At 46.6% G+C, this 24,925-nt stretch overlaps 1 protein-coding gene across 1 annotated transcript; it reads left to right on the plus strand.

The window, feature by feature from the left end:
* The first annotated feature begins 40 nt into the window (after window positions 1–40).
* Window positions 41–21,028, plus strand: NOX5 (NADPH oxidase 5). Its single transcript, XM_077919066.1, has 17 exons — window positions 41–409; window positions 1,058–1,208; window positions 1,941–2,151; window positions 6,613–6,847; window positions 8,508–8,661; window positions 10,188–10,363; window positions 10,725–10,907; window positions 11,924–12,056; window positions 13,352–13,500; window positions 13,905–14,016; window positions 14,063–14,087; window positions 15,959–15,986; window positions 16,836–16,960; window positions 18,203–18,257; window positions 18,366–18,465; window positions 19,993–20,159; window positions 20,625–21,028. The coding sequence occupies exons 1-17, from the start codon at window positions 167–169 to the stop codon at window positions 20,754–20,756; spliced, it is 2,379 nt and encodes a 792-aa protein (XP_077775192.1). The 5' UTR covers window positions 41–166; the 3' UTR covers window positions 20,757–21,028.
* The last annotated feature ends 3,897 nt before the right edge of the window (window positions 21,029–24,925 follow it).

Here is a 24,925-nt window from a genome sequence, read left to right on the forward strand (position 1 = left end):
CTATTCTGCTTTTACCGGTGTGTGGATGCCATTCATATTTTCTGCCTACTATACTTTCTGGCAATAAAATCTTGAGCTCTTTGCTGTGACTAGGGTGCAATATCTAATTGCTCACAAAACACTGAGTGACTGTCCCCTTTAACTAACATGTTCCACCACACCTGAGATGGTTCCTTCACATTACGAAAACTATCTTTTACAATGCAAAGTTCAGATCAGAAATCTTAACCATCAGCCCAAAGTTGACTGCATATTAAAAAAAATTAAAGGTCCTGCTGGTTTCCAATTTCTTAGCAACATGAACTTAGATGATGACACAAAGTGGCTCGAGTGGGTAGCCAAACAGTTTGAAAGTATCGCCGGGGAAGATAAAGAGATCGACCTGGAAGAATTCAAAGCTGCTCTCAAGGTGAAGGAGGCAAGTTTTGTCAAATGGGGTAGGAAACCCAATTGGGCTGAGGATTGTGACAATGCAACGATGTTTTTGCTTAGAACGGCCCCTGTGTGAGGAAATATTATGAAGATATTTGGCTTCGCCCCTTCTTTGGGAGGGAATTTGTGCATATAGATTTGTGCATGCGTACCTGGAGATGCTTAATTGGGAATGGTGTGCAGAAGAAGGGAGGCTGATGGAGACCAGGAGGTCCTGGGCAGAGAAGGAGGGTGCTGAAGAGCAAAATCAGCAGTACATGTAAAGAATGGCAGAGAATGAAGGGTAGGCAGAAAACCTCATTGCAGGGCGGGGGGAGAATGCTGGCATCAGTAGGGACTGAATAAGTAAGGAAATGTTGAAGATTGGGGGATTTGGGGCTAGGTCAGAGTGGGGGGCCCGTTTTTCAGAACCTATTTTTAATAACCAGCCAGATCTCCCTTTATCTGAAAGTCCCCAGTTCACAAATATTTCAAGTACTCAATTGCTTCTATTGCCATAATATTGAAGCAAGGTCTAAATAAAGACTAGAGAGAAATTGGAGGGTGTGTGTGTCTGATTTCCACTCGTGGATTAACCCCCCGCCCTCCCAGTTGACTTTGCAAACATTTTCGCCCTCTCCTATAGTCCTTTTTCGCTGAGCGTTTCTTTGCTTTGTTTGACTTGGATGGAAGCGGCACCATCAGTTTGGACGAGCTGCTGGAGGCCTTGAAGCTGCTGGTACATGGAAGTGAAACAGACAAACTCCGGTTCCTCTTCCAAGTTTATGATGTGGACGGTAAAATTCCAAAACAGCACCCTTGTTCACTTGCATTTTGTCAAAACAAGATCATTGTTCTGCTCAGCATTGGCACTTTAGGGCAATAACTACCAATGCTCCTGTCTTGGTCCATTCACATGGAATGGTAAACGACTACAGCAATGTTTTCTTATCAGATCAGTAATGTTTTTGTAACAGGCATAAATGTAGCTTTTATTTTGGTGCAGAACTTTATTTCTGTTTTAGTGCCAGCATAACTTGATTACATCTCACTGTATCCTGAAATAAGTCTTCAGAAATTTTATCAAATCGTGGGCTATGAAATATGTTGGAGCATTTACAAGGCTAGCCCAGCATGTCCAAATCCATTGTGTTGGTTGTTTCTTCAGTGCATTAAAAAATGGTTATGAAAAAGTCCTCAGGGTTTTTTTTAGAGGCAAGAATATTCTAGTTAGAAGTGATTTCATATTTGTGTGTGTGAGTTTGTCGTCGTTGGGCTTGCCTTTGTCACTACTGCCCATTCACACCACTGCTTCTCCTTGCACACCTGGAAACAACAGGTGAACAGGCAGCAACAGGAAGGAAAGGGAAGCAAGAAAAACGAGAACACCCCATGCCTCTCTGGGCCTCAGACAAGCTCTGCATGGGCCTGTGTTGCGGTAATCCAACCTAGAGGCTCCAACTGCCTTAAATCTGGCCTGTTGCAGATTAATTTATTTGATGCCGACTGGAGATGCTCTTCCACTGTAGGCAGTGGGTCCATTGAACCCGAAGAATTGCGCACGGTCTTGGAGTCATGCCTGAAGGAGAGTTCAATATCTTTGCCAGAGAAGAAGTTAGATGACCTCACGTTAGCCCTTTTCGAGTCGGCTGACTCTGACAACAGTGGGTCCATCACCTTTGAGGAGCTCAGGGAGGAACTGGAGCGCTTCCCAGAGGTCATGGAGAACTTAACCATAAGGTATTTCCTCTCCCACCTCCTAATCCAACTTTTCTCAACCCACCTAATGCCCTCCAGATGTTTTGGACAATTCCCACCACTCCCAGCATCATACAGTCATGCTGGCTGGGGTCCATGGGAGTTGTGGCATTAAAACAGCTGGAGAGCACCAGGTTGGGGAAGACTGTCCTAACCCCCTCTGTATCCTGTAACCCCAAATTACCCCCTGAAAATGCTACTTCACTGTCCTCCAGCGGCAGTAAGGGAGCACCGGGGCTCCTTCATCCTCAGTTCCGTCTTACAATTCTTTCTGCCACTTACAGGAGGATCCATCCCATCAAACCAACAATTTTATTTTATTTTATTTTTTATTTACATCCCGCCTAATTTTCAAAAGAAACTCAAGGTCGGTAACAAATCCAGCCAACACAATGATATTGACATATATAAGAATCCCCGTTAAAACACCCAGCATGAGATTAAAACAGTAACACAAAACACCAAAACTACTGTAACAAATTCCAAAACAGCCATCGCAAAAAAGCATCAAAGAGAAATAAGAGAAAGAGAAAAATGTTATTGAAGGAAGGCCTTCTTAAAACAGGAACTCTTTTTTTTACCACCTGCCTAAAATTATGCTGGGGCAGGGCCTGACATGCCTCGCTTTTCTTAATTTCTCTAGTTTTAGAAAGTTGTGAACCAATCAGAGCAAAAGCTTGGGCCAAAGAGCCTGGGAAATACCTGCAGCAGAAACAGAAGCAGAAAGAAGGTGGTGGTGTCAGGTTTCAGTTGCCATCTCTGCAGGCTGGGTGTCTGGGGCTCATGAGAGTTGCAGCTGCAAGCAGCTGGAGGGCACCATGTTGGGGAAGGCTGCTTTGAACCATTGACTCAGCCTAGACAGGCCATTTTCATAGGCAGCCTAAGAAATATTTTCCCCTTTGACACCTTGAAATGTTCTTGCCAGCAGCACCTGGGGTTTAGAAATAATTACCCACCCCTGCTTGCTTCCTAGGCGAAGAAACTCGCTCTGGGAACCTCTTTGAAGGAAAGTTGCACCCTTTTCCCTCAGCCGCAGCTGCCTGCATTCTCTTGGGGATGAGCTGCAGTCCCCTGCTATGTTTCAGCTCCGCGTAATTGGAACTCTTGAGCCTGCTGCTGCTGCTGTCAGCTGTCATTGCGGCGGAAATCTGCTGCGGCTTGCAACACTGGGGCAGAGAGGACTTCGGTTTCCTTAGCAGATGAAAAACAGCCAAAGCATCTTGTGGCACCCTAAAGATTAACGCATTTATTCCCGCAGAAGCTTTCATGGATGAGAGCCTGTTTCGTCAGATGTGCTTGGCTGTGGGTTCTGCCCAGTGAAAAGATGCCGCGATAAATCGGTTCCCATCTTTTAAAGGTGCCCCAAGTCTCTCTCGCTGATTCGGTTGCAGGGGAAAAACTAGAGCAGCTGTCCCTCTGGAATTCACAAAGGATCAGTGGTCGGAAGGAGAAAACTCCCTTTGGAAAAAGAGAAGGGCTGTATCTTTGTCTCTAGCTGCTTCCATGTTGGAGCCCTCTAGCGCTGCTGGGGTGTTGCTTTTCTGCAATTAACCAGAACCAAAATTAAAACTTAGTATAGCGCCATATTACCTAGCAGTAACCTCTCCTGTGGCCAAGACGGGTCCTTTGCTTACTCATAAGCAAGTCCCATTTATCATGGATTCTCAGCATCACGATTTGAGTGTTTTGTCCTTGCAGGTTCAGCCTGTTTTGTTGTTGGCTCCTGAGAGAGAGCCAGAGGGAAATTAGCAATGAATCGCCACTCTGAGCAATAGCCTCCGTGTCAGTTTCTTTTTCCAAAGCAGTGTCATGCCTATCCATGACCTGGTGCCAGATGTGGAGTCATCGGAAGACAAACCAGACACCCCACAGGTCAATGACCTTGAGGAGCAGGCAGGTTCCCCTCTAGGGGTCCTCTGATTGATACCTGCTGGAGCTGTAAGAGCAGAATGCCAGCACCAAAAGCTCCATTTCCAAGCCAAAGTGCAATGGCATAGCACGCATCTATGGGCCCAGTGTGGGTTAGGAATCTCTTGTAAGGCATCCCTGAAACTCATTCAGTACCAGAAGTAGCTGCCAGGGTGATGTCTAGGATGCCAAAGTATGTAAGGTTGAGCCTTCTTGAGCCTTCCAGTTGCTTGAAGCAACACAGGTCTCTGGCTCCTTGCTTCTGAGTCTAGTTCCTTCTCTTTATACCATGCCTAAACTCCCTGTCATGCTAAATGTTAGACTGCTGCCTGACCTGGCCCCTGGATCATATTTTGGACCTAAACTGCTTGACCTTGGTTTGTCCAGACTGCAATACACCTGCAATCCTGCTTAAGGCAACTGGGCCCCAACCCCGGCTGGGCTGCACTGGAACATGGCAGTCCTGTGGCTATAGAGACCAATATGGGAGAGACATGTTTTGTTGCAACTGGGGCAGATGAAGGCATCTGGGTTTTGCTGCTGCAGATGCACCGTGGCATTTCTTCTCTCTGCGCTCCTCCCAGCAGTCATTCCTCCTCTGGTCACTGCTGAGGATGCATGATCTGTCTTCCAGGCACTGCAGTCGTCCGCAAAGGATACCCACAAGGCAGCGTTGATGTTGCCAGCTTTCATGTCACATTTGCAGACATCTTTGTAACACAGAGTTGGTCTGCCAATGGACCTGGTGCCTGAAGCCAGCTCCCTGTAGAGCATGTCCTACCATCTTCCGTTCTGTGGATGGCAAATGACAAAACAGCAGTGAACGTCACGGTTAAAGAAATAGGAATGTGTGGAAGCTCGCGAGCCAACCAATCACACACATGGAAAAGCTGAATCTGAAATATCTGTCTGAAATACAATAAAGCCTACATCTGGAAGCGAAGAATGTCAGTTCCAGAGAGGAGCCAAGGCAGAACCAATCTTTACCTATTGCTTTATTTGAGAATTCCACAGGGCTTAGACAAAGTCCAGTGGACTTTTCATTGCTTTGAGAACCTGGACTAAGTCATGCCAAATCTGGGGTCTGCTGTCCAGTTCGGTGCTTTACTTGTTAAGCGATCCTTGGGCATCACACACTGGCTTCTCTAGTCTAAAAGAGACACGACAGCCTGCAGCAAGAGGGTCCATTGAGCAGATCCTGCATCTTCTGAAATCTTTCCATATGTGATAACAGTCCTCTGGTACTCGAGTGAACCAGCAGGTGGCTCTGTGTGATCACTGAGGCTAGAAGCACATGCTGTTGACAGAAGCCAGACCCCCGAGCTATCATGCTCCAGTATTTGAATACATATTGCCTCACCCAAGGCAGAAACATCCACCCACTGGCCATTCTTCAAGTCAGCCCACATAATCTTGTTTCCAGTAAGCCACAGTTCAGCTTACTGCTGATGAGCTCAGGGTTATGCAAGCTATGTAGCCCAAACAGGTCTACTGAGAACCCCAAGGTTTGTAGAAACTGAAAAATATTTACAAAGAAAACCTAAGAGGCCCCCTCCAAAAAAGAAAGAAAGAAAGAAAACTCAGTTCAATTAAAGTTTCACTTGTGGCTTATAGAGTCCTGAGAGCTCTATTTGCATTCATGGGTTGAAAGCAAGGCTGACGTTCTAGTGAGCGATTAAAAGAGCAACTGTTTGCAGTATGATCTGTGCATCGGGGAGAGATGCTCTCCTGAAACTTCTGTGAACTGCTGAGTATGGCTAAGCTGGAAGGTGTATGCTTCATTAGGGCGTGTAGAATTTTCCAGCTTTCAAATTCCAAAAATAACTTGGGAACTCAAAAGATGTTTTGCTTAAATCAATATAATTCAGTCTTGCTTGGTAAGTAAGATGTGTGAAAAATTGCACAGAAGCCTTTTAAAAAAAAGATTACCAAGTACTTGCAGATATGTTATATATTATTAGTATTAGTATTAGTATTATTCAATAGTATTATATTATTATTAAGCATTACCTGACATTTTCAGAAGGCAGGCTTAAAATTATTTAGTTTTCAGAAAGCAGTTTATGTGCTTATTCATCAGACGTAGACTTACCAAGCTGCAAGTTGTCCAGTCACATCAATAATAGCAGATTCGTATTCCTCACACCCCAAACCATATTTTTAAGACCGCTCGCTGAAGAAATTTGCAAAAATTAAGTTTCACCCCCTAAAACCAGGGAGAGGGCCTTCTTGGTAGTGGCACCTGCCCTGTGGAACAACTTGCTATCAGATGTTAAGGAAATAAACAACTACCTGACTTTTAGAAAACATCTGAAGGCAGCTCTGTTTAGGAAGGTTTTTAATGTTTGATGTATTTATTGTGTTTTTAATATTCTATTGGGAGCCGCCCAGAGTGGCTGGGGAAACCCAATCAGATGGGCAGGGTATAAATAGATTGTTGTTGTTGTTGTTGTTGTTGTTGTTTATTTATTTATTTTTATCATCTAACATGCTTCATGGTCTCTTCTCTCTGGGCCTCTCTCTCCCCTCTCGCAGTGCTGCAAGCTGGTTAAAGCCCCCCACTGCTCTCAGGAAGAGCCACGCGCCACGCTACCTGCGCCCAGCCTATTGGCATAACAACAGGAGCAAGCTTCTCTTCCTGGGCAGCTACCTGTGCGTGAACATCATCCTCTTCACCTTTGCAGCCTTGAAGCATGTTGACTCTGGCCCCTGGATCATGTTGGCCAAAGGTTGCGGTCAGTGCCTGAACTTCAACTGTGCATTTATAGTGGTGAGTAACGCGATGTATTCATTATGTAGTGAATGTGTTAAGCGTACAGAAGTGGCCATGGTAGGTCAGAGCAGAGATCCGGCGAAAAGACAGTGCAAGAACAAGTTAATTCTTTCTGTTTGTATTCTATGCTGCTCCTCTAAGGCTAATAAAAACCCATGGCCTCCAATAAGTAACTCAGGTGGTGAGCACCTGCAAGATCTGAGCCACAGTAGGGCTACTGAGAAACAGGAAGCCTATATTGGCCATGCTGGGGAGAACCTCAAGGTTTACAAAAGTACAATAAGTCTTTAAAATATTTTTTTAACCCATTGAAGACTGAAGATACTCAATAAGTTGAGTGTTAGTTGGAAAAACAAAAAAAGAAAAGGTTTGGGAGTGCAATGGAGTGTCTTGGAGAAGGGCATGGCTGGCTCAGTCATCATGATACTCCATTCCATACCACCACCACCAGAACTGTGGAAAGGAGCACTTTGTTGCAGGACCCCTTGTTGATTTCTGTCGTCAAATCTCGCCTGTTGCTGCTTAGGTGTGCTTTGAATGTTTGAAATAAATAGATTTGCCTAGTCCAGCATTCTGTGCCTGACAATGCCCAATTCACAAGCATCCTTGGCAGCCATCCTTGATTTTGTCCAGGCTCTGGAAGACGCTCATAGCCAAGAAGTAGAACACAAGCTTTGCATGCATAGATTCAATTCCCTGGCATCTTTAACTGGCTGGGAAAGCACATGGGCTTTGTTTTTCAGCCGGAACTCACCAGAACTTTCGTCACCTCTTTGGTATGTTGTATCACCTCTGTGATTAGGGACGCGGGTGGCGCTGTGGGATAAACCACAGAGACTACAGCTTGCCGATCAGAAGGTCGGCGGTTCGAATCCCCGCAACTGGGTGAGCTCCTGTTGTTCGGTCCCTGCTCCTGCCAACCTAGCAGTTCGAAAGCACGTCAAAGTGCAAGTAGATAAATAGGTACCACTCTGGCGGGAAGGTAAACGGCATTTCCGTGCGCTGCTCTGGTTTCGCCAGAAGCGGCTTAGTCATGCTGGCCACATGACCCGGAAGCTGTACGCCGGCTCCCTCGGCCAGTAAAGCGAGATGAGTGCTGCAACCCCAGAGTTGGTCACGACTGGACCTAATGGTCAGGGGTCCCTTTACCTATCAGCTCTGAAGCTTTGCGGCACTTTGGCATAACACTCTGTGTTGCGCGATGGAGGCTGTATGCGGGGGTGGCACGGCAACTGGTGTGGCGTAGGGTGGCGGTAGTGTGGTGGGTGCTCCCCTAAAAGAAGCTCAACAAGTTCTGTCACCTCTTTTTCTAGAAAAAAAAGCCCTGCAAGCAGTATCCCTGATTCTGCAAAGAGCCCCAACCAGTCAGGCTATACAGCTAGAACAGGCTTCCTCAACCTCGGCCCTCTAGATGTTTCAAGACTACAATTCCCATCATCCCTGACCACTGGGCCTGCTAGCTAGGGATCATGGGAGCTGTAGGCCAAAAACATCTGGAGGGCCAAAGTTGAGGAAGCCTGAGCTAGAAGGACTAAACTTTTGACTCAGTATAAATCCATTTCATATGCTTGTGGAGCACTGTCCTTTTAGAAGCATGCCTGGTGCAAACATGTGGCCCTTCAACTAACTTCTACAGCTATTTTCTCACCCCTTGAAGGTGCTAATGTTGCGCCGATGTTTGACCTGGTTACGGGCTACCTGGGTAGCCAGACTTCTGCCTCTAGACCAGAATGTCATTCTGCACCAGCTCATGGGCTATGCAGTGGCGGTTCTGACAGCGCTTCACACAGGGGCCCATGTGGCCAACTTTGGTAAGTAACAGTTTTCTAATTATTTATTTTAAATATTTTTATGCAGCCTTTCAAACCTACCATGCCTCCTTTTAAGTAACAGGTAGGCCTGGGGCGGCGGCGGCAGCGGGGGGGGGGGGCTCTGTGGACTTTCCACTTCCACCATAAGGACATAAGGGGAACAATAATTTTAGCCACCCATAGGCTGTTCCTGTGTTTTCCCTATGGTGCTTGCATCTTTTTTTAGGCTACAGAAAAACTGACTTTTTTAAAAAGTCCAATAGCACAATCTCCACAGGTGTAAATGACTTAGCACTAATCTCTCCCCCCCCCCCTTTTTAAAAAGGAGTGTGGTTTTTACATGTGCAGCAATGCCTATTGCCATGCATATCCACATAGGCAAACGTGAACTACTGCCTTTGCCCATGGTGTCATTTTATCAGCATGTTGCTTTCCCCCCACTTAATTAGGATTTTAATTTGCACTAAAACACCTGTTTTTGAAAACTGAAATATTCACACGCAATAGTGCGTAAATCAGAAAGGTGTGGGGTTTTTTTTTTTTTTTTTGCATAGATTAATGTATCATTGTGTGTTGTTTCTAAAGGCTGCCTGGTCTGGCATTTTTGGATGGTCCCATTTTATCGTCTCGTTCACCCACTCCAATCTTCCAAGTTGCTCTAAACTCTTTGAAACATCTGTTTAAAGTTTTTTAAGCAACTGGGCCATAGCATTTAAATAAAAATGTGCTTTAGTGCATATCTGGACAGTTGTTTAAAATTGAATTGTTTAAAGGTCTAAAAGATAGATGCTCTGGTCCTTCTCCAACACCTTGCTCCTTGCTCACATGCCTTGATGTGGGCGGAATGGATCAGGATGTTCACAAACAAAAAGTGCTATCTGCTTGAAGAAAGTGTGTGCACCCCCTACATTCCCTGCCTACACAAACAGACATACTGTCTGCTCCAACATTCCAGGGGGTTATGGGAGTTGTAGTCCAACTCTCATCTGGATGATACAAGGTTAACAAAGGCTGTCTTAGAGCTTCATGGTTCATATCATAATGATATAATATAATAATTTATTATTTATACCCCGCACATCTGGCTGGGCTTCCCCAGCCACTCTGGGTGGCTTCCAACAAAATATGAAAATACAGCAATGCATCAAACATTAAAAGCTTCCCTAAACAGGGCAGCCTTCAGATGTCTTCTAAAAGTCTGGTAGTTGTTCTCTTTGAAATCGGGTGGGAGGGTGTTCCACAGGCCGGGTGCCACTACCGAGAAGGCCCTCTGCCTGGTTCCCTGTAACTTGGCTTCTCGCAGTGAGGGAACCGCCAGAAGGCCCTCGGCACCGGACCTCAGTGTCTGGGTAGAATAATGGGCAGAACAATGAGGGTGGAGACGCTCCTTCAGATATACTGGACCGAGGCCGTTTAGCGCTTTAAAGGCCAGCACCAACACTGAATTGTGCTTGGAAATGTACAGAATGCCGTTATACTGCACGACTTGAATTCTCTTAGTGGAGGTCTTTCTCTCTCCCCTGTAGTGAGAATGTCTCAGATCAAAGGCACTTATCAGCTTTGGGAATACCTCTTCACCACCCGGCCTGAGATTGGCTGGATTTATGGAACTGCCTCCCTCACAGGCCTCATGCTGCAGCTCCTCATCGCCCTTATGCTGGTGTGCTCTAGTACTTTCGTCCGCAAGGGTGGCCATTTTGAGGTGATGTGCTTGACTTCCTCCTCCTTCCTGTTGCTTACGTCATTTGCCTTGCAAGTCAAGTAACTCCCAAGTGTCAGTGATCTCTTTTGAGCTTTGCTTATTTTAAATTATCGATGTGCTCCTCATCCCATTTTAACTTCGGGCTCATCCACATTTCCACTTGTCCAGTGGAAAATTCAATCCACAAAAACAAAAACAAAAAACGATTGACATTTGAACTGATTCAGCGGTACACAGCGGGTTTTCCTGGGGGAAAGTGGTGGGACAAGGAGAAGTGTAGACAAGCCCTTAATCGTTCAAAACACCTCCTTGCTCTCTTGAGTAAGCAAGTAAGTAAGACACTTTTCTTTGTCACCAGCAGGTCTTCTACTGGACTCACCTTTCTTACATCTTCATTTGGGCTTTGCTAATTGTCCACGGTCCTAATTTTTGGAAGTGGTTTGTGGTGCCTGGATTTCTTTTCCTCTTAGAGAAGATCTTCGGTGTTGCCATGTCACACGTTGGAGGACTGTACATAGTGGAAATCAACCTCTTGCCCTCAAAGGTTTGCTTCCCAAACAATGATGAATTAAAAGGGGAAATGTGTGAAAATACCTAATTTTCCGAAAAGAGTAGAAGTGGAAGTGAGGTGGCTTGAGCATCTGATTTGAATTCCCCAAGCTTACAAAGCATTCTGATTTGTTGCAGGGAGGTTATAGGATGTTGTGTCAATCCCAGAGTTTTCCATGCATTTTTAATCAATTTCCTTACCCCAGAAATTCATAGCACCCTTGAATTGCAGAGTTGGAATGGACTCCAAGGGTCATCTAGTCCAACCCTCTGCAAAGCAGGAATCACAGCTAAAGAATCCCTGACAGGTGGCCATTCACCCTCTGTTTAAAATCCTCAAATGAAGGAGAGTTCACCACCTTCCAAGGTAGTACATTTTACTGTCAAACAGCTATTACCATCCGAAAGTTATTTCCAAGGTTTAATCAGAATCTCATTTATGGTCAGGTTGTACCTTGTAGAGCAGGAGAAAACAAGCTCGCTCCATCTTTCATGTGAATGCCTGTTCAGATATTTGAAGACGGCACTCATATCACCTCTCATCCTTCTCTTCTCCAGGCTAAACATGCCTAACTCCCTCAATTGTTCCTCATAATAACAATCATTCTGAATAGAATTATTTTTAAATGGATTTGCTGTGCAAGAGCGCCAAATCCACTGTAAGGCTGTATGCGTACCATACATTTAAAGCACATGACTTCTCCCAGAGAATCCTGGCAATTGCAGTTTACTCCTCACTGAGCTACCATTCCCAGCACCCTTTACAAACTACAGCTCCCAGGATTCTCTGAGGGGGAGTCATGCACTTGGAATGCATAGAACATGCGCAGCCTCATTGTGCAACCTGAATTTGCTGGCATGCAACAGAATCCCAACCCGCTGAATAGTGACCATCTGGAAGCCTCCTCTGAGCTGGGCATTGTGCTTCCAGGTCATATGCAAACAAGATGTTGCCTTAGTGACGGCATTTCCCCTCTTCACATGTGCCCCATCTTGTTCTTTTGGATCCAGGTGACTCATCTGGTGATCAAGAGACCTCCATTTTTCCACTACAAACCTGGTGACTACGTGTACCTGAATATCCCAGTCATAGCCAAGTATGAATGGCATCCATTCACCATCAGCAGTGCTCCGGAGCAACCAGGTAGATCCCAAGCCAGCTGGAAAGGGCATCAAACAGCACAAACCAACCTGGTGCCCTGCAGGTGTCGTGGGAACGGTTGCACTCAGGTGCTGCATGCTTGTTTCCCATTGAGGCACCTGATTGGCCACTGTGAGGACAAAGGATTGGACTAGATTGACCAACCAGCTTGATCCAGCAGCCAGGCTATTCTTGTGTTCTTCTTATTATTAGTTATTGAATTTATATACTGCCCTATACCTGGGGGTCTCAGAGCGGTTCACAGAATAAAATCAAGATATAAAACCACACAATACCTAATAAAAATAAAAACAGCAACCCAGTACCCTTCCACACACACAAAACCCCCACATTTTTAAAGGGCATAGGATGTAAATCGGATCAACCAAGTGCCCAGTTGAAAAGGAATGTTTTTGCCTGGCGCCGAAAGGTGTATAATGAAGGCGAACTTCCCTGGGGAGAGCATTCCACAGATGGGGAGCCACTGCAGGAAGGCCCATTCTCGTGTTGCCACCCTCCGGACCTCTCAAGGAGGCAGCACATGAAGGAGGCCCTCAGAAGATCATCTTAGGGTCATATGGAAAGAGGTGGTCCTTGAGGTATTGCGGTCCTGAGCCATTTAAGGCTTTATAGGTTAAAATCAGCACTTATGCAAAGTCCTCCTATCAGTCCCAACCAGCACTGCCAGAAGCTATAGTCAAAAATATATGGAGGGTATCAGGTTGGCGAAGGATGGCATAAAGGGTGTAAAAACCTTGATATGTAATTCATCTGGTCCCACTGTCTGTCATGCCAAGAAGAAAGAGGCCATGCTATTGTCCCAGAGCAGCAACTCAGGGCTGTACAGATCTACTGAAGCAACCCATATCAATGCTGCGATAGATCTCTCTTTGCAGAAATATTCATAAACTCACTTCTCTCCCTAATCCCCTTCTTGTACCCCAGGCTTGATATTCTCATTGGTTTGTATGTGCTATGAAATTAACATTGGTCCTGTTCCTCCTTTTTTCAAAATCAAGTTTGCAATATTCCAAAAGGCTTGCAAAGCTCAGATCAGGCTCAGGATGTTTCAGGTATAATCCCTTTCCTGGTGTCTCCAGCCCACCCAAACCTTGACACCTCATCCCTGAGGCTGCTCTAAGTAAGTGGTGAGGTCCTGCCTCTTAATTTGGGAAAGGTGGCCTTGATCCGCTTCTTGCTATGAGGTGGGTTACCTCCTGGCTCCTGGCTCAGCTTAACGAGGACGGCTAAGGATGCTTGTATTCCACACTGGGTAACCTTCTGCTTTCTCTCCAAAGGGACCATCTGGCTGCATATACGGTCCCTGGGACAGTGGACCAACAGGCTATATGAATACTTCTGGAATCAACAGGAGTGTCATGACCACAGGTCCGAATGGCTGGACAGAAAGGCAAAGGCAAAGAAGAAAAACAGGTCCCAGAAATGGGTGCAGGTTTGCAATTAAAACAACAACAACTCAGTAAGCATGATTGTGGGGTCCTCTATGGCATTTAAAAAAATCTTAATGGGTTTATTCTAAGTTAAATTCTTTGGCATTGCACTGGATGCACACAGTACTGGGAGGTTATGGGTTAGGGTTAGGGGTAGAGGCAAAGCTGAGGCTCTGGGCATGCTTGGATATTCATTGCATAGAGAAATCATTTCCGTATGGAGCAAGGTCTTTTGTGGGGAGGGGGATTACAATCTGTGTGGGCAGAATACTGAGCACAACCCATCACTGACTCACCCAGCCCTTGTCAACTTGTGGACAGCAACACAGAGCTGAAGCAAGGCCAAGGCCAAGAGGGCCGCAGGTCAGATCCTGCAGCTCACCATGAACTTTTGTTCCAGAAATGTCTCTTTGGCTCCTCTGACCTGGACCAGCCTGTGGCCAGCAGTTCTGATGAGATGGTTGAGATCTTATCTTACATGCCCATCAGGCATCCCAGCTGGGAGACTGCGAGTGTCGGAACAGCCAGCCAGTGCAAGGAGGGGAACACACAACCCAGAAGAGGAAAGGTCTGGCTTCTCCTGGCAAATATGTGTACATTCCATCCTTGATAGATCTGCCCCTCTCCCCCACAGAAAGGCATACTTCAGCTCTTGCTATATGGCAAAGAATCCAGAGGCTGTGCGGAAGGGTTTAGTTTCCTTCAGCAGTGAGGCTACAGGAGGCATAGGCGCTTTCTTGAATCTTGACAAATGTGCAAGGAGAACAGAGCAGAAGCAAACAGACTCCTAAGACAGACATGAAAATTTTCACCAGTTCCCCTGTGTTTCCAGGCCAGCATCTAAATAATAATAATAATAATAATAATAATAATAATAATAATAATAATAATAATTTTATTTATATTCCGCCCTCCCCAGCTGAAGCCGGGCTCAGAGCGACTAACAACAATAAAAGTAACACAGCATTCAAAAATCAATTCAAAATCAAATTAATGGCAACCATTGGGCTAGAGTTCTATGAGGATTACCAAAGGAGGGGGTCAGACTGTGCCTTGGCCAAAGGCCTGGTGGAACAGCTCTGTCTTGCAGGCCCTGCAGAAAGATGTCAAATCCCGCAGGGCCCTAGTCTCTTGTGACAGAGCGTTCCACCAGATTGGGGCCACTAAACTCACAGTTTCTAAATGAAAAAAGTTCAACTTCTTTCATCTCTCCTTGCAGAGTGCTGGTTTCAGACTTGCAGGTAAATTGCCCTCTTAAGGAAACTTGCACAGTCATTAGGGAACATCAGCACTGTGAACTGGCAGGGTATATTGTTGGTGTGTTTTTTCTGTATATATATATATATATATATATATATTTGCTTTCGTAGATTTTCACGGGTATAGGAATGCAGGTTTTGGTGTCCTCGGGTGTCTTCCCGTGTAAAAGTTGGGGTGTCTAGGCGACGTTTCGACGAGGTCTCACTCGTCATCTTCAGGCTGGTGCTTTCGGCTTCTTGTTACTGGAACAGAGCAGGATCTCAGTGTTTGAGTTCCTATAAATACTGTTGAGGAGGTGTGGTGTATAGCCTCCAATAGCCTCTGGGATCGAGATAGAGAAACACCCTCACAACATGAACAAGCGTGACGACACATCCCGCTTGCCAGACATCTGGAAATTAGCCCTCCCCACAAAAACTGACACCAGATCCAGAGGCACACAGAACGCCACCACCAATCAACCACACCAGACCCAAACCCAGACCCTCTCCACAGATAAATTACAGACACCATCCAGTAGCCAAACCATGGTGGCACCTCCGGATGCTGCACCCCCCTGCAATCCCTACACAGATCTGGCTGGCACAGGCCACAAAACCACAGCTCGCCCCTATACACGAAGCCAAGCCAGAGCACAACTAAGTGCAGTACAGCCATCTTCTCAGAAAAACTCTTCACAAAGTTCAAGAGGTCAAGACACAAAGGCTTTAGCAACTAATCCACACCTAATGACCCACCTAAGTGGTACTCAGGATATCACTCAAGAAATCACTCAAGATATCCCTCAAGCAATTAAGGAACAAAAGAAGAAAAGGCACACTAGCCTGGGAACTTCCTCTCGGCCCAGAACATTGGAGGCTATACACCACACCTCCTCAACAGTATTTATAGGAACTCAAACACTGAGATCCTGCTCTGTTCCAGTAACAAGAAGCCGAAAGCACCAGCCTGAAGATGACGAGTGAGACCTCGTCGAAACGTCGCCTAGACACCCCAACTTTTACACGGGAAGACACCCGAGGACACCAAAACCTGCATATATATATATATATATGTGTGTGTGTGTGTGTGTGTGTGTGTGTGTGTGTGTGTTTCCTTATTTCCACCCCTACATAGGGCTCTTTTTTCTAATGGGATATGGTGGACCTTTTGCTAACAAGAACATATTTGTTAACAGATTCCTGGCAGGCTTAGTGAGAATCAGAGACTCTGTAACATCAAGGTAAGATCTGTTGCTGCTCTATGAAATGCCTTGAGCGCCCACAAGCAGGCCAGGTTCTGTACAGAGTTTAGAAGCATCCCTTCCCCAGAGACATGGGGGGGGGGGTGCAGGAGGGAGCAACCAGGTATCAGGAGAAAGCTCGGGGTGTATCAAGTAGCTGAGTACAGAAGTCAAATTTTGTAAGGCTTAATAAAGGGGCAAGCAGGCACTTGAAGAAAAAAGAGGTGGGAATGTGCCCTGGGCAGAGACAGAAGCATATTAGCACCTCCAACACCACAGTTTGTCTTAGCGTGTGTCAGGTGATGCTAAGCTAAATGTGGGAGAGGGCTTTGGGACAACGTTCCCCCTCTTAAAAAGATGTCCCCTCACTTTTGATGCAGTTTAAATCTCTCTCTCTCAGAGTGAGAGGAAAGCAAAAGCTATGCTTGCCCTCCGTTCTGTAACGTAGCCAAATCTAAATAGGCTATATCTGGTGCTGCGGTGACATCATATTCGTTACACAATCCCTGATGGGCTGGGATCATGCAGGGAAGAAGCACTTCCAAGAGAAAAGTTGGCAGCAAGACAGCAACCAACAGGAAAAGCGATGGCCACAAAGAGGTGTCCCAGAAGGGAGGGACAGTGGCAGCTAGCGGCAATGGCAGGGGGAGTGAATCCCTAGGCAAGCCAGGCCCAAATGCAGGCCAGGGTTCTGAACTCCCACAGTTGTGAATTCTTCCTTATCACTATGAAGATTGTTCACTGAAAGCTTAGTTAACTCCTCTGCGGTCCCTGAGGACAAATCGTAACGTAACAAGCCAGATTCACCACGAACAGGATCAAATCAGTGTTGTGCCGTTATCTCCCTAGTGTTACATCGACGGTCCTTATGGGACTCCCACTCGAAGGATCTTCACATCAGAGCATGCCGTTCTGATAGGAGCAGGAATTGGGATTACACCCTTTGCCTCCATTTTGCAAAGCATCATGTTCAGGTTGGTCTGCTGCAGATTAGAATAAATTCTTTTGTCAAAGTTGCAGAACCTGCATTCCCCCCCCCTTTCCAAAACTAGTTTTAGAATGTGCAATCTTTTATTTGATCAACATCTTCTGCAAGGGTGAGGAAACCTTTTCAGTCTGAGAGCTATATTCTCGCATGGGTACCTCCTGAGGGTCAGGGCAAAAGCGGGTGTGTCTGTACCTTTGTAAGTAAAGGTACCCCTGCCCGTACGGGCCGGTCTTGACAGACTCTAGGGTTGTGCACCCATCTCACTCAAGAGGCCGGGGGCCAGCGCTGTCCGGAGACACTTCCGGGTCACGTGGCCAGCGTGACATCGCTGCTCTGGCGAGCCAGAGCCGCACACGGAAACGCCGTTTACCTTCCCGCTGGTAAGCGGTCCCTATTTATCTACTTGCACACGGGAGTGCTTTCGAACTGCTAGGTTGGCAGGCGCTGGGACCGAACAACAGGAGCGCACCCCGCCGCAGGGATTCGAACCACCAACCATGCGATCGGCAAGTCCTAGGCAGTGGCGTAGCGTGGGTTGTCAGGACCCGGGGCAAGGCAAGTAATTTGCACCCCCTAACCCGTGGATTTGCGCCCCCTAACCTGTGGATTTGCCCTAACCCCAGGTGTTGCGCCCGGTGCGGCCAGCCCCCCTGCACGCCACTGGTCCTAGGCGCTGAGGTTTTACCCACAGCGTCACCTGCGTCCCTACACAGGGACAGTCCCTGTGTACACAGTCCCTGTACCTTTGTACAGCAGACTAAATTCCAGCCACAAAAAAGCCAGAGGTCACCACAGATGATGCATCTCTACAGTCTTCATCCAGGTAAGCAAGAGGGATTATCGCAGGTCAAGGACACGTTCCAGCCTTCCCTAAACATTCAGGAAGTGTACCTCTGGGGAGGAAGTGTGGCTTACTGAGAATCTTCATGGACAAATAGAAAGATCAACCTTTGGTTCTTGGAGGTCTGCATCCCACCCCAAACCCTCTCCTTTCCCAGCCTGAGGTTTCCCACCCCTGGTCTACTGTCAAAAAGGCAGTATGATTTGAATCCTTGTCTACTTCTTGTAAACCAATACACGCAACTTTTAAAAAACCACCATTGAACTTTCCAAGTAATAAGCAACAGCCGTTCCTGGTTGTATTTGTTAATGCCAGCTGCTAAGAAAGGCTGGCGATTCTCTGCTCACCTCAAAATATACCCTATAATTTTTCTTTCTTTCTTTCTAGACACCGTATGCGAAAGCAAACCTCTTCTAGCCAGGAAAACATGAAACTCCTGAAGGTGAGGTGACGTCCTCAGCTGTGGCTTGGACGTTTGTGCAGAAAAGCAATTTTTTGCTACAAAAACAATGAACAGCAGTAGCAGTAAGTAAAACCTTCTTGCCTTTAGGTTGACTTTATCTGGATCAACAGAGACCAAAAATCATTTGAATGGTTTGTAAGCCTGCTGACCCAGCTGGAAATCAATCAGGCTGAAGAAGACCCTAGCAGTAGGTGACCAATTTTTGTCCTTGTCTTTCTTTAACCGTGACCCAAACTGAACACCATCCTCAAGAGGATGAACCAGAATGATGGGAAAACTGGACTGAATTCACACATGAACCATTCTACCCTCCCAAGCACCCTTTATCTCTCCCTCCCTCCCTCCCTCCCTCCCTCCCTCCCTCCCTCCCTCTCTCTCTCTCTCTCTCTCTCTCACACACACACACACACACACACACCTTCTATTAGTGGGGTGCTAGAAAACCTGAACTGGCTCAAAACACAGAATTTCTCCATTCTAACATCCAGGCTTAAAAAAACCCACACATGCAAAATACCATGTTTCAGTTGACCTCTCAATATGATTTCAAAGAAATGCGTGATGGATCATTGGGGCGGGGGCTGCACAAGGTATGCCCGCTGCCTGCCACCACCAATGCTCCTGGCAGCCATGCCACCAGCATGTTCAGCATGCATGAGAAGGTGGCGCTCTGTGTGTGTACCAATGTACCAGCGCAGAACTTCTCCACATGCGGTAAGATCCTGGGCCAACCAGAGTGGTGCATGCTCTAGTTATCTCCTGCTTGGACTACTGCAATGCGCTCTACGTGGGGCTACCTTTGAAGGTGACCCAGAAACAACAGTTAATCTGGAACGCGGCAGCTAGACTGGTGACTGGGAGTGGCCGCCGAGACCATATAACATCGGTCCTGAAAGACCAATGTTATATGGGCCAAGCACAATTCAAAGTGTTGGTGCTGACCTTTAAAGCCCTAAAGGGCCTCGGCTCAGCAGGAGCGTCTCCATCCCCATTGTTCAGCCCGGACACTGAGGTCCAGCTCTGAGGGCCTTCTGGCAGTTCCCTCACTGCAAGAAGTGAGATTACAGGGAACCTGGCGGAGGGCCTTCTCAGTAGTGGCACCCGCCCTGTGGAACGCCCTCCCACCAGATGTCAAGGAAATTAAACAACTACCTGCCTTTTAGAAGACATCTGAAGGCAGCCCTGTTTAGGGAAGTTTTTAATGTTTGATGTTTTATCGTGTTTTAAATATTCTGTTGGGAGCTGCCCAGGGTGGCTGGGGAAACCCAGCCAGATGGGTGGGGTAATTAATTAATTAATTTATTATTATTATTATTATTATTATTATTATTATTATTATTATTATTATTACCAGGACCTCGCCCACCTCTTATGTGGAGGAGCTATATGCACATATATGTTGCCATGCCTGTGTAGAGCCACATCTCATGAGGGCCAAAGATGGGAAGGGGCTATAGCTCAGTAGAAGAGCCCCTGCTTTGCAGTCCCTGGTGGCATCTCCAGGTAGGGCTGGGAGAGGTTTCCTGAAGCCCTGGAGAGCCACTGCTGCCAGTCAGTGTAGACAATACTGAGCTAGATGGACCCAAGGCTCTCAGGCCATATAAAGCAGTTTCCTCTGTTCCTATGCAGCTGGTGGGTTGAGGTGAGGGTCACCAACCCCTGAACTCCCAACCCCCCACTTCAGATATCTTTCCATGTTCCTTCTGATGTGCAGACCGCTTCTTGGAAATGCACTTGTACATGACCTCTGCGCTTGGCAAGAATGACATGAAGGCTATCGGCCTGCAGATGGCGCTAGATCTCCTAGCCAAAAAGGAGAAGAAAGACTCCATCACGGGCCTCAAGACAAGAACCCAGCCGGGGCGCCCAGATTGGAACAAGGTAGACGTCACAAAGCTACTTTTAACATCATTTACAACAGCTTCCCCCCCACCAAAAAAACCCCGGTGCCCCATGTACATATTTGAGCTGCAGCTCCCACCAGTCCCTAACACCAAAACAGCTGAATGGGACGAGGCTGGGAAGACCGATTCCTAAGCATCCTTGTGACTATGGTGTGAGCTGGTTTTTAAGAACAGATTCTAGGTCAGTATTTCAGCCTGCTCAGTGGGTTCCCTTGGGCCAGGCAGCCTCAGCCTAACTGACCCCACAGAGCTTGTTGTGAAAATAAAATGGGTGTGGGCAGAACCTTTGGAGGAAGGGCAGAATAAAAATGCAATTTTATTTTTTTAAAAAAAATGCATTCGAGATGTATCGGGGAGCCCAAGGCAAGGCCAGCACCTTCTTCTGAATCTTGAAAAGAGAGTTGTTAGATTTCTGTCTTGCATCTCTTCCCGGTACCCCCAGCTCTTTCAGAAACTAGCGAAAGAAAAGAAAGGGAAGGTCCATGTCTTCTTCTGCGGCTCTCCAGCTCTTGCCAAGGTCATCAAAGCTCATTGCGAGCAATTCAACTTCCAGTTCTTCAAGGAGCACTTTTGAGCAGCATCCCTGGGCCATCCTGGACTGAGATGTTAAGGCTGCAAGTTATGCGTGAGTTAAGTAGGCAATTTGATTTGTGGAAGAAAACATTTGTGGAATAGTTCACCAAGACCCCCAGCCATTTTCAAGTGGTCCTTAGAAATGCTTTTGATAACTGCTGTCCTAGGGATACTTTGCGAATCAACCCGTCCTCTGTGTTTGAATGGGCCAAACTACACATTGTGGTTAATCATGTAGTTTGCCATTGAATAAAAAGACCATTCTTTCCGAAATAGCCAGCGTGAAAGGCAGTTGTCTGGATTGGGAGGGAGGTCAGCATGGGGAGGAGAGGGGGCTTGAACACTTTGTTCCCTGCTGTGGTCCCAATCTGGATCCCTCTACGCACACAAACACAAACACACACACACACACCTGGGTTCTGGCCCTCTCTCTTCTCTCTTGCAACTGTATGCAAGGAGGAGGAGAAGGGAACGTCTCCTGCAGAGTCACCATTGCAATGGGAAAGAACAATGGGGAAAGCTCAGCTGAGCAGGCTCCTACGGGGCAGAAGAACATGTTCAGTTCAGGGTGAGGAAGAGCAGTTGGGCTGGCTCAGGATGCTTTTGCCAGCTGCATAGCGCAACCTGCCCCAGAATTCCTTGCAGTGCCACAGAAGACACTCCCAGCTCACACATACATGCTTGGCTCATTTGAGCATGCGCACACACACACACCCAATATTGCCACTCTAAGGCCCTGCTCTCTGTGTCTCAAAATCTGCTTTATGATGCCTGCAGGGCCAGCAGCACATCAAGCACATTTTACCCATTTCTTGAGCAGATTTTGAGAAGCCCCTGCCCCCTGGTTTCCTGGAGTAGGCTGCATTTCCACCACCGTCAAAGAGTAGTCGAGAAGAGATCCATCAACTTGGTACCACATGCCCCATACTTCCTATCCTTTCCTGGGAGAGAAAATATCCCCCTTCCTTCTTCCAGGAAGCGCTCCTCCAAGGGGCAGGCGATGATTCCAGCTGCTAGCTGCTATCCCAGGCAGGCTTGGACTGGCAAAAGGAATGAAGAAATGCCAGAGGAGGAGGAGGAGGAGGAGGAGGAGGAGGAGGAGGGCAGTGTCTGTTTGTTGAGGCCTGGAAAGCAGGAGCTGCCTAGGGGCGAGCCGGGACAACCTTTCTTCCTCCTCCTCCTCCTCCTCTACCAGTGTTTGACAGACATAGCTGCCCTCATTTTAAGTTAATAAACAAGAGATTCTTGCTCAGTGAGTGTAATCCTTGTAATAAACAAAAATCTGCCCTTATTCCCTTCTGGGGGACACAAGAGCCCTTACAGAGTCCTTTGTAGGTTCTCCATCGGTTGGAGAAAATAACAGAGGCCAGCCAGAGAATATTGAGAAGCAAAGCAGCTCATAAACCTGATCTTTATTGAGCTGTTGCAACAGGGTGCTCCCCTCACACGCAGGAGAAAGGAGGACCCAGAACAAAGGTGTGCCTGCCCTTATATAGACATTTTAAATTGCCTGCCCTGGAGTCCAAGACCACCCCCAGATACATCATACCTACATCACAGAAAGGGCAGTCTACAACAGAAATCTGAGTGTGTTGCTTGTCTCCTGTCTGGCAGACCTGTTAATGGTCACTTGATTGGATACCCTGGGGAGCCTGGCTAGTCTTTTGTAATGACAAATACTTAGTTCCTGATCCAGGTCACAGGCTCACCCTATTCATACACAGACATACCCTTAAGACAGGATTTGTGAATGAAAAGAAAATGGGGAGCCTTTTCCATTTCCTTCGACCTTGCAGAGAAATATTTGAGGTCAATTTGGGAGTCAAAATGGTTTCAGGGCTGTTTTCCTGTGCTGCTTCCGACATGTGGTTTATATATTTATGTACGTGTTTGCTTGGTACATTTATGAACATTTATTATACAAGACCTTAAATTTTTTTATTTCATCCTGAAACCACTGTCTTGTGTGGGCTTGGCTGGTAATGGTACCCCCCACCACCCAAGCTGCTTTCTGGGCAGGTTAGCTCCACATTTCCCTACCACCACCCAAAGACAATTTCATGTTTCCAGCTTATCTGCTTCTATTTGCCCAGCGCTGGCATCACATACTGGGTAAGACACTGGGAGGCAAATCAGGAAAGTGCCTGGTTCAAAGTCTTTCCTTAGCTGTGACAGCACCAAGTGGCCTGGGCCAATCCACCCCTCCCACCTTGCAGCCTCAGCCTTCCTTTCTGTAATACAGGGAAAATAGAGATGGACAGCAAGTGATGGAAGCAAGGTATTGGATGTGAAACGCTTTGAACATTTGAAAGTGCCATATAAATGCAAAATACTTTTTAAATAGACTTTTTAAGCACAAATGCCTCCAAAAGTGGTTCGCAACCATTTAAAAATACAAATCCATGAATTCCAAAATATATTTAAAGTATTCAAAGTGCACATTACCAGCATAATGTACAATTAAAATTTACCAATCAGCCCCCCTCAAATTGAGGCTTTAAGACCTGTTTAAAATTAAATTATTTCTTCCCTGTGCCCCTTCCCACCTGCTCAAAATATAAAAAGTTCAAGGTGTGTTTTAGCCCCCCACATATTTAAGCCCACATCGTCCCTCTGCCAACATTAATTTTCTTCGCCACCAGAGGGAGCCAGCACCTCACCATCCAAAATATCCCTCCTTGAAAGAGAATACATGTGGCTCAATCAGCAGATGTATGAGTAATTGGGAGGAGATTTCGCTTCCAACCACTCACTTAATATAAAGCATACAATCCAGGGATTTTCACAGCTACTTTCACAGCATAAGAAGCAATTCTTCTGCAGAAGCAGATTGTGATTCCCCCCACCCCCCAAAAAAGCAGGGGATGCAGAAAAGTGCCTTATTCCAGGTCAGACAGTCCATAATGTCTGCCACTTTTACCTGTTCTTCCCATATTCCCATTGCAAGCAGCTGCCAGGGCTGGACTTTGATGGGTGCTGCTAGCACAAATCAGATTCCGTCCAGCTGTGCGAAACTTTCTAAGGAAGTACCAACATCTCCTTTTGTGAGGCACAGAACAAAGCGGGGGGCCTTCTCTGCTTTTTGGTCAAGTTAGCCATCCTTGACCACAGTCTCCTCCGGCCAAGGGATCCATCCTGCCCTGCCTTCTTAATTCAGAGGCCTCATATACCATGGCAGAAAAACCACAGGAACAGCTGGTTTCTGTGGGACATAGGAGTAGTCAGGGGGGCACCCCCCATCAACTAAATAAAGAAAATACTTAACTAAAAGTAGAAATTGTAGAAAGATTTTTCTGGACACTTGGGGAGTACAGTTGTACCATGGAAGTCGAATGGAATCTGTTTGACTTCCAAAACCAAAGTGCGGCTTCTGATTGGCTGCAGGAAGCTCCTGCAGCCAATCAGAAGCCATGGAAGCCCCATCGGACGTTCCAAATAACGTTCACAAACCGGAACACTCACTTTCGGGTTTGTGGTGTTCGGGAGCCAAAACGTCCAAGTACCAAGGTGTTTGGGATCCAAGGTACAAGTGTAATTTAAAACAACTGTTGTTGAGACATTTCATTCTGAATCTGCTAGATAGAGCCAGATAGACTAGAGGATGCTGGCAGGTGGGTGTCCTGTCCCCTTCTAACATAAATCCCAGCTACGCCCATGGGACTGGCAGCTGTTTGTACTGTAATTAAATGTGTTAGATTAAATATCCCCTACCAAGAACCCTGTGACTCTGGTGGTAAAAAGAGGTTCAATGGCCTTGACAAACTTAACTTGGATGTCACAATCTCTTTGTTTGGGAGAATGGTCCTTTGCATCACCAAAGAGACGGTCAAGTACAAGTGATGTGTTGCCACAGAAACTGAATAGCTGGAGGTTCTTCTGGAAGGGGAAGTATATTTTTCTTCTTCCCTCATTCCCCTTTCTGGAGGCGATGTGACCAAGACGCCTCCTGTTTGCAGGGCGGTCTTGAAACTGGGCCTGAGAGAGACACAACAAGAGGCTTGACTTGCTTTTGATAAGAATCCTTGCTCATCCCCCAAGAAACCTAATGGGAGCAGGATCCACTGGAGTGTTGACACTGTGAACCTTCCGTCCTATGCTGAGCTTGTATAAATGGGTATATAAACTTCAAATCTGCATTTCTGTCCAGAGGTCTGTTGTGTCGTATGCAAA

Source organism: Podarcis muralis, chromosome 14 (genome assembly GCF_964188315.1).
Source record: "Podarcis muralis chromosome 14, rPodMur119.hap1.1, whole genome shotgun sequence".
NCBI classification, from domain to species: domain Eukaryota; kingdom Metazoa; phylum Chordata; class Lepidosauria; order Squamata; family Lacertidae; genus Podarcis; species Podarcis muralis.

Coding starts and splice junctions, on each gene's coding strand:
- NOX5 (XM_077919066.1), top strand. CDS start 167: ATGGTTCCTTCACATTACGAAAACTATCTTTTACAATGCAAAGTTCAG. Junction 10,364..10,724: donor GCAAGGGTGGCCATTTTGAG/GTGATGTGCTTG, acceptor TGTCACCAGCAG/GTCTTCTACTGGACTCACCT. Junction 18,258..18,365: donor AAAACATGAAACTCCTGAAG/GTGAGGTGACGT, acceptor TCTTGCCTTTAG/GTTGACTTTATCTGGATCAA.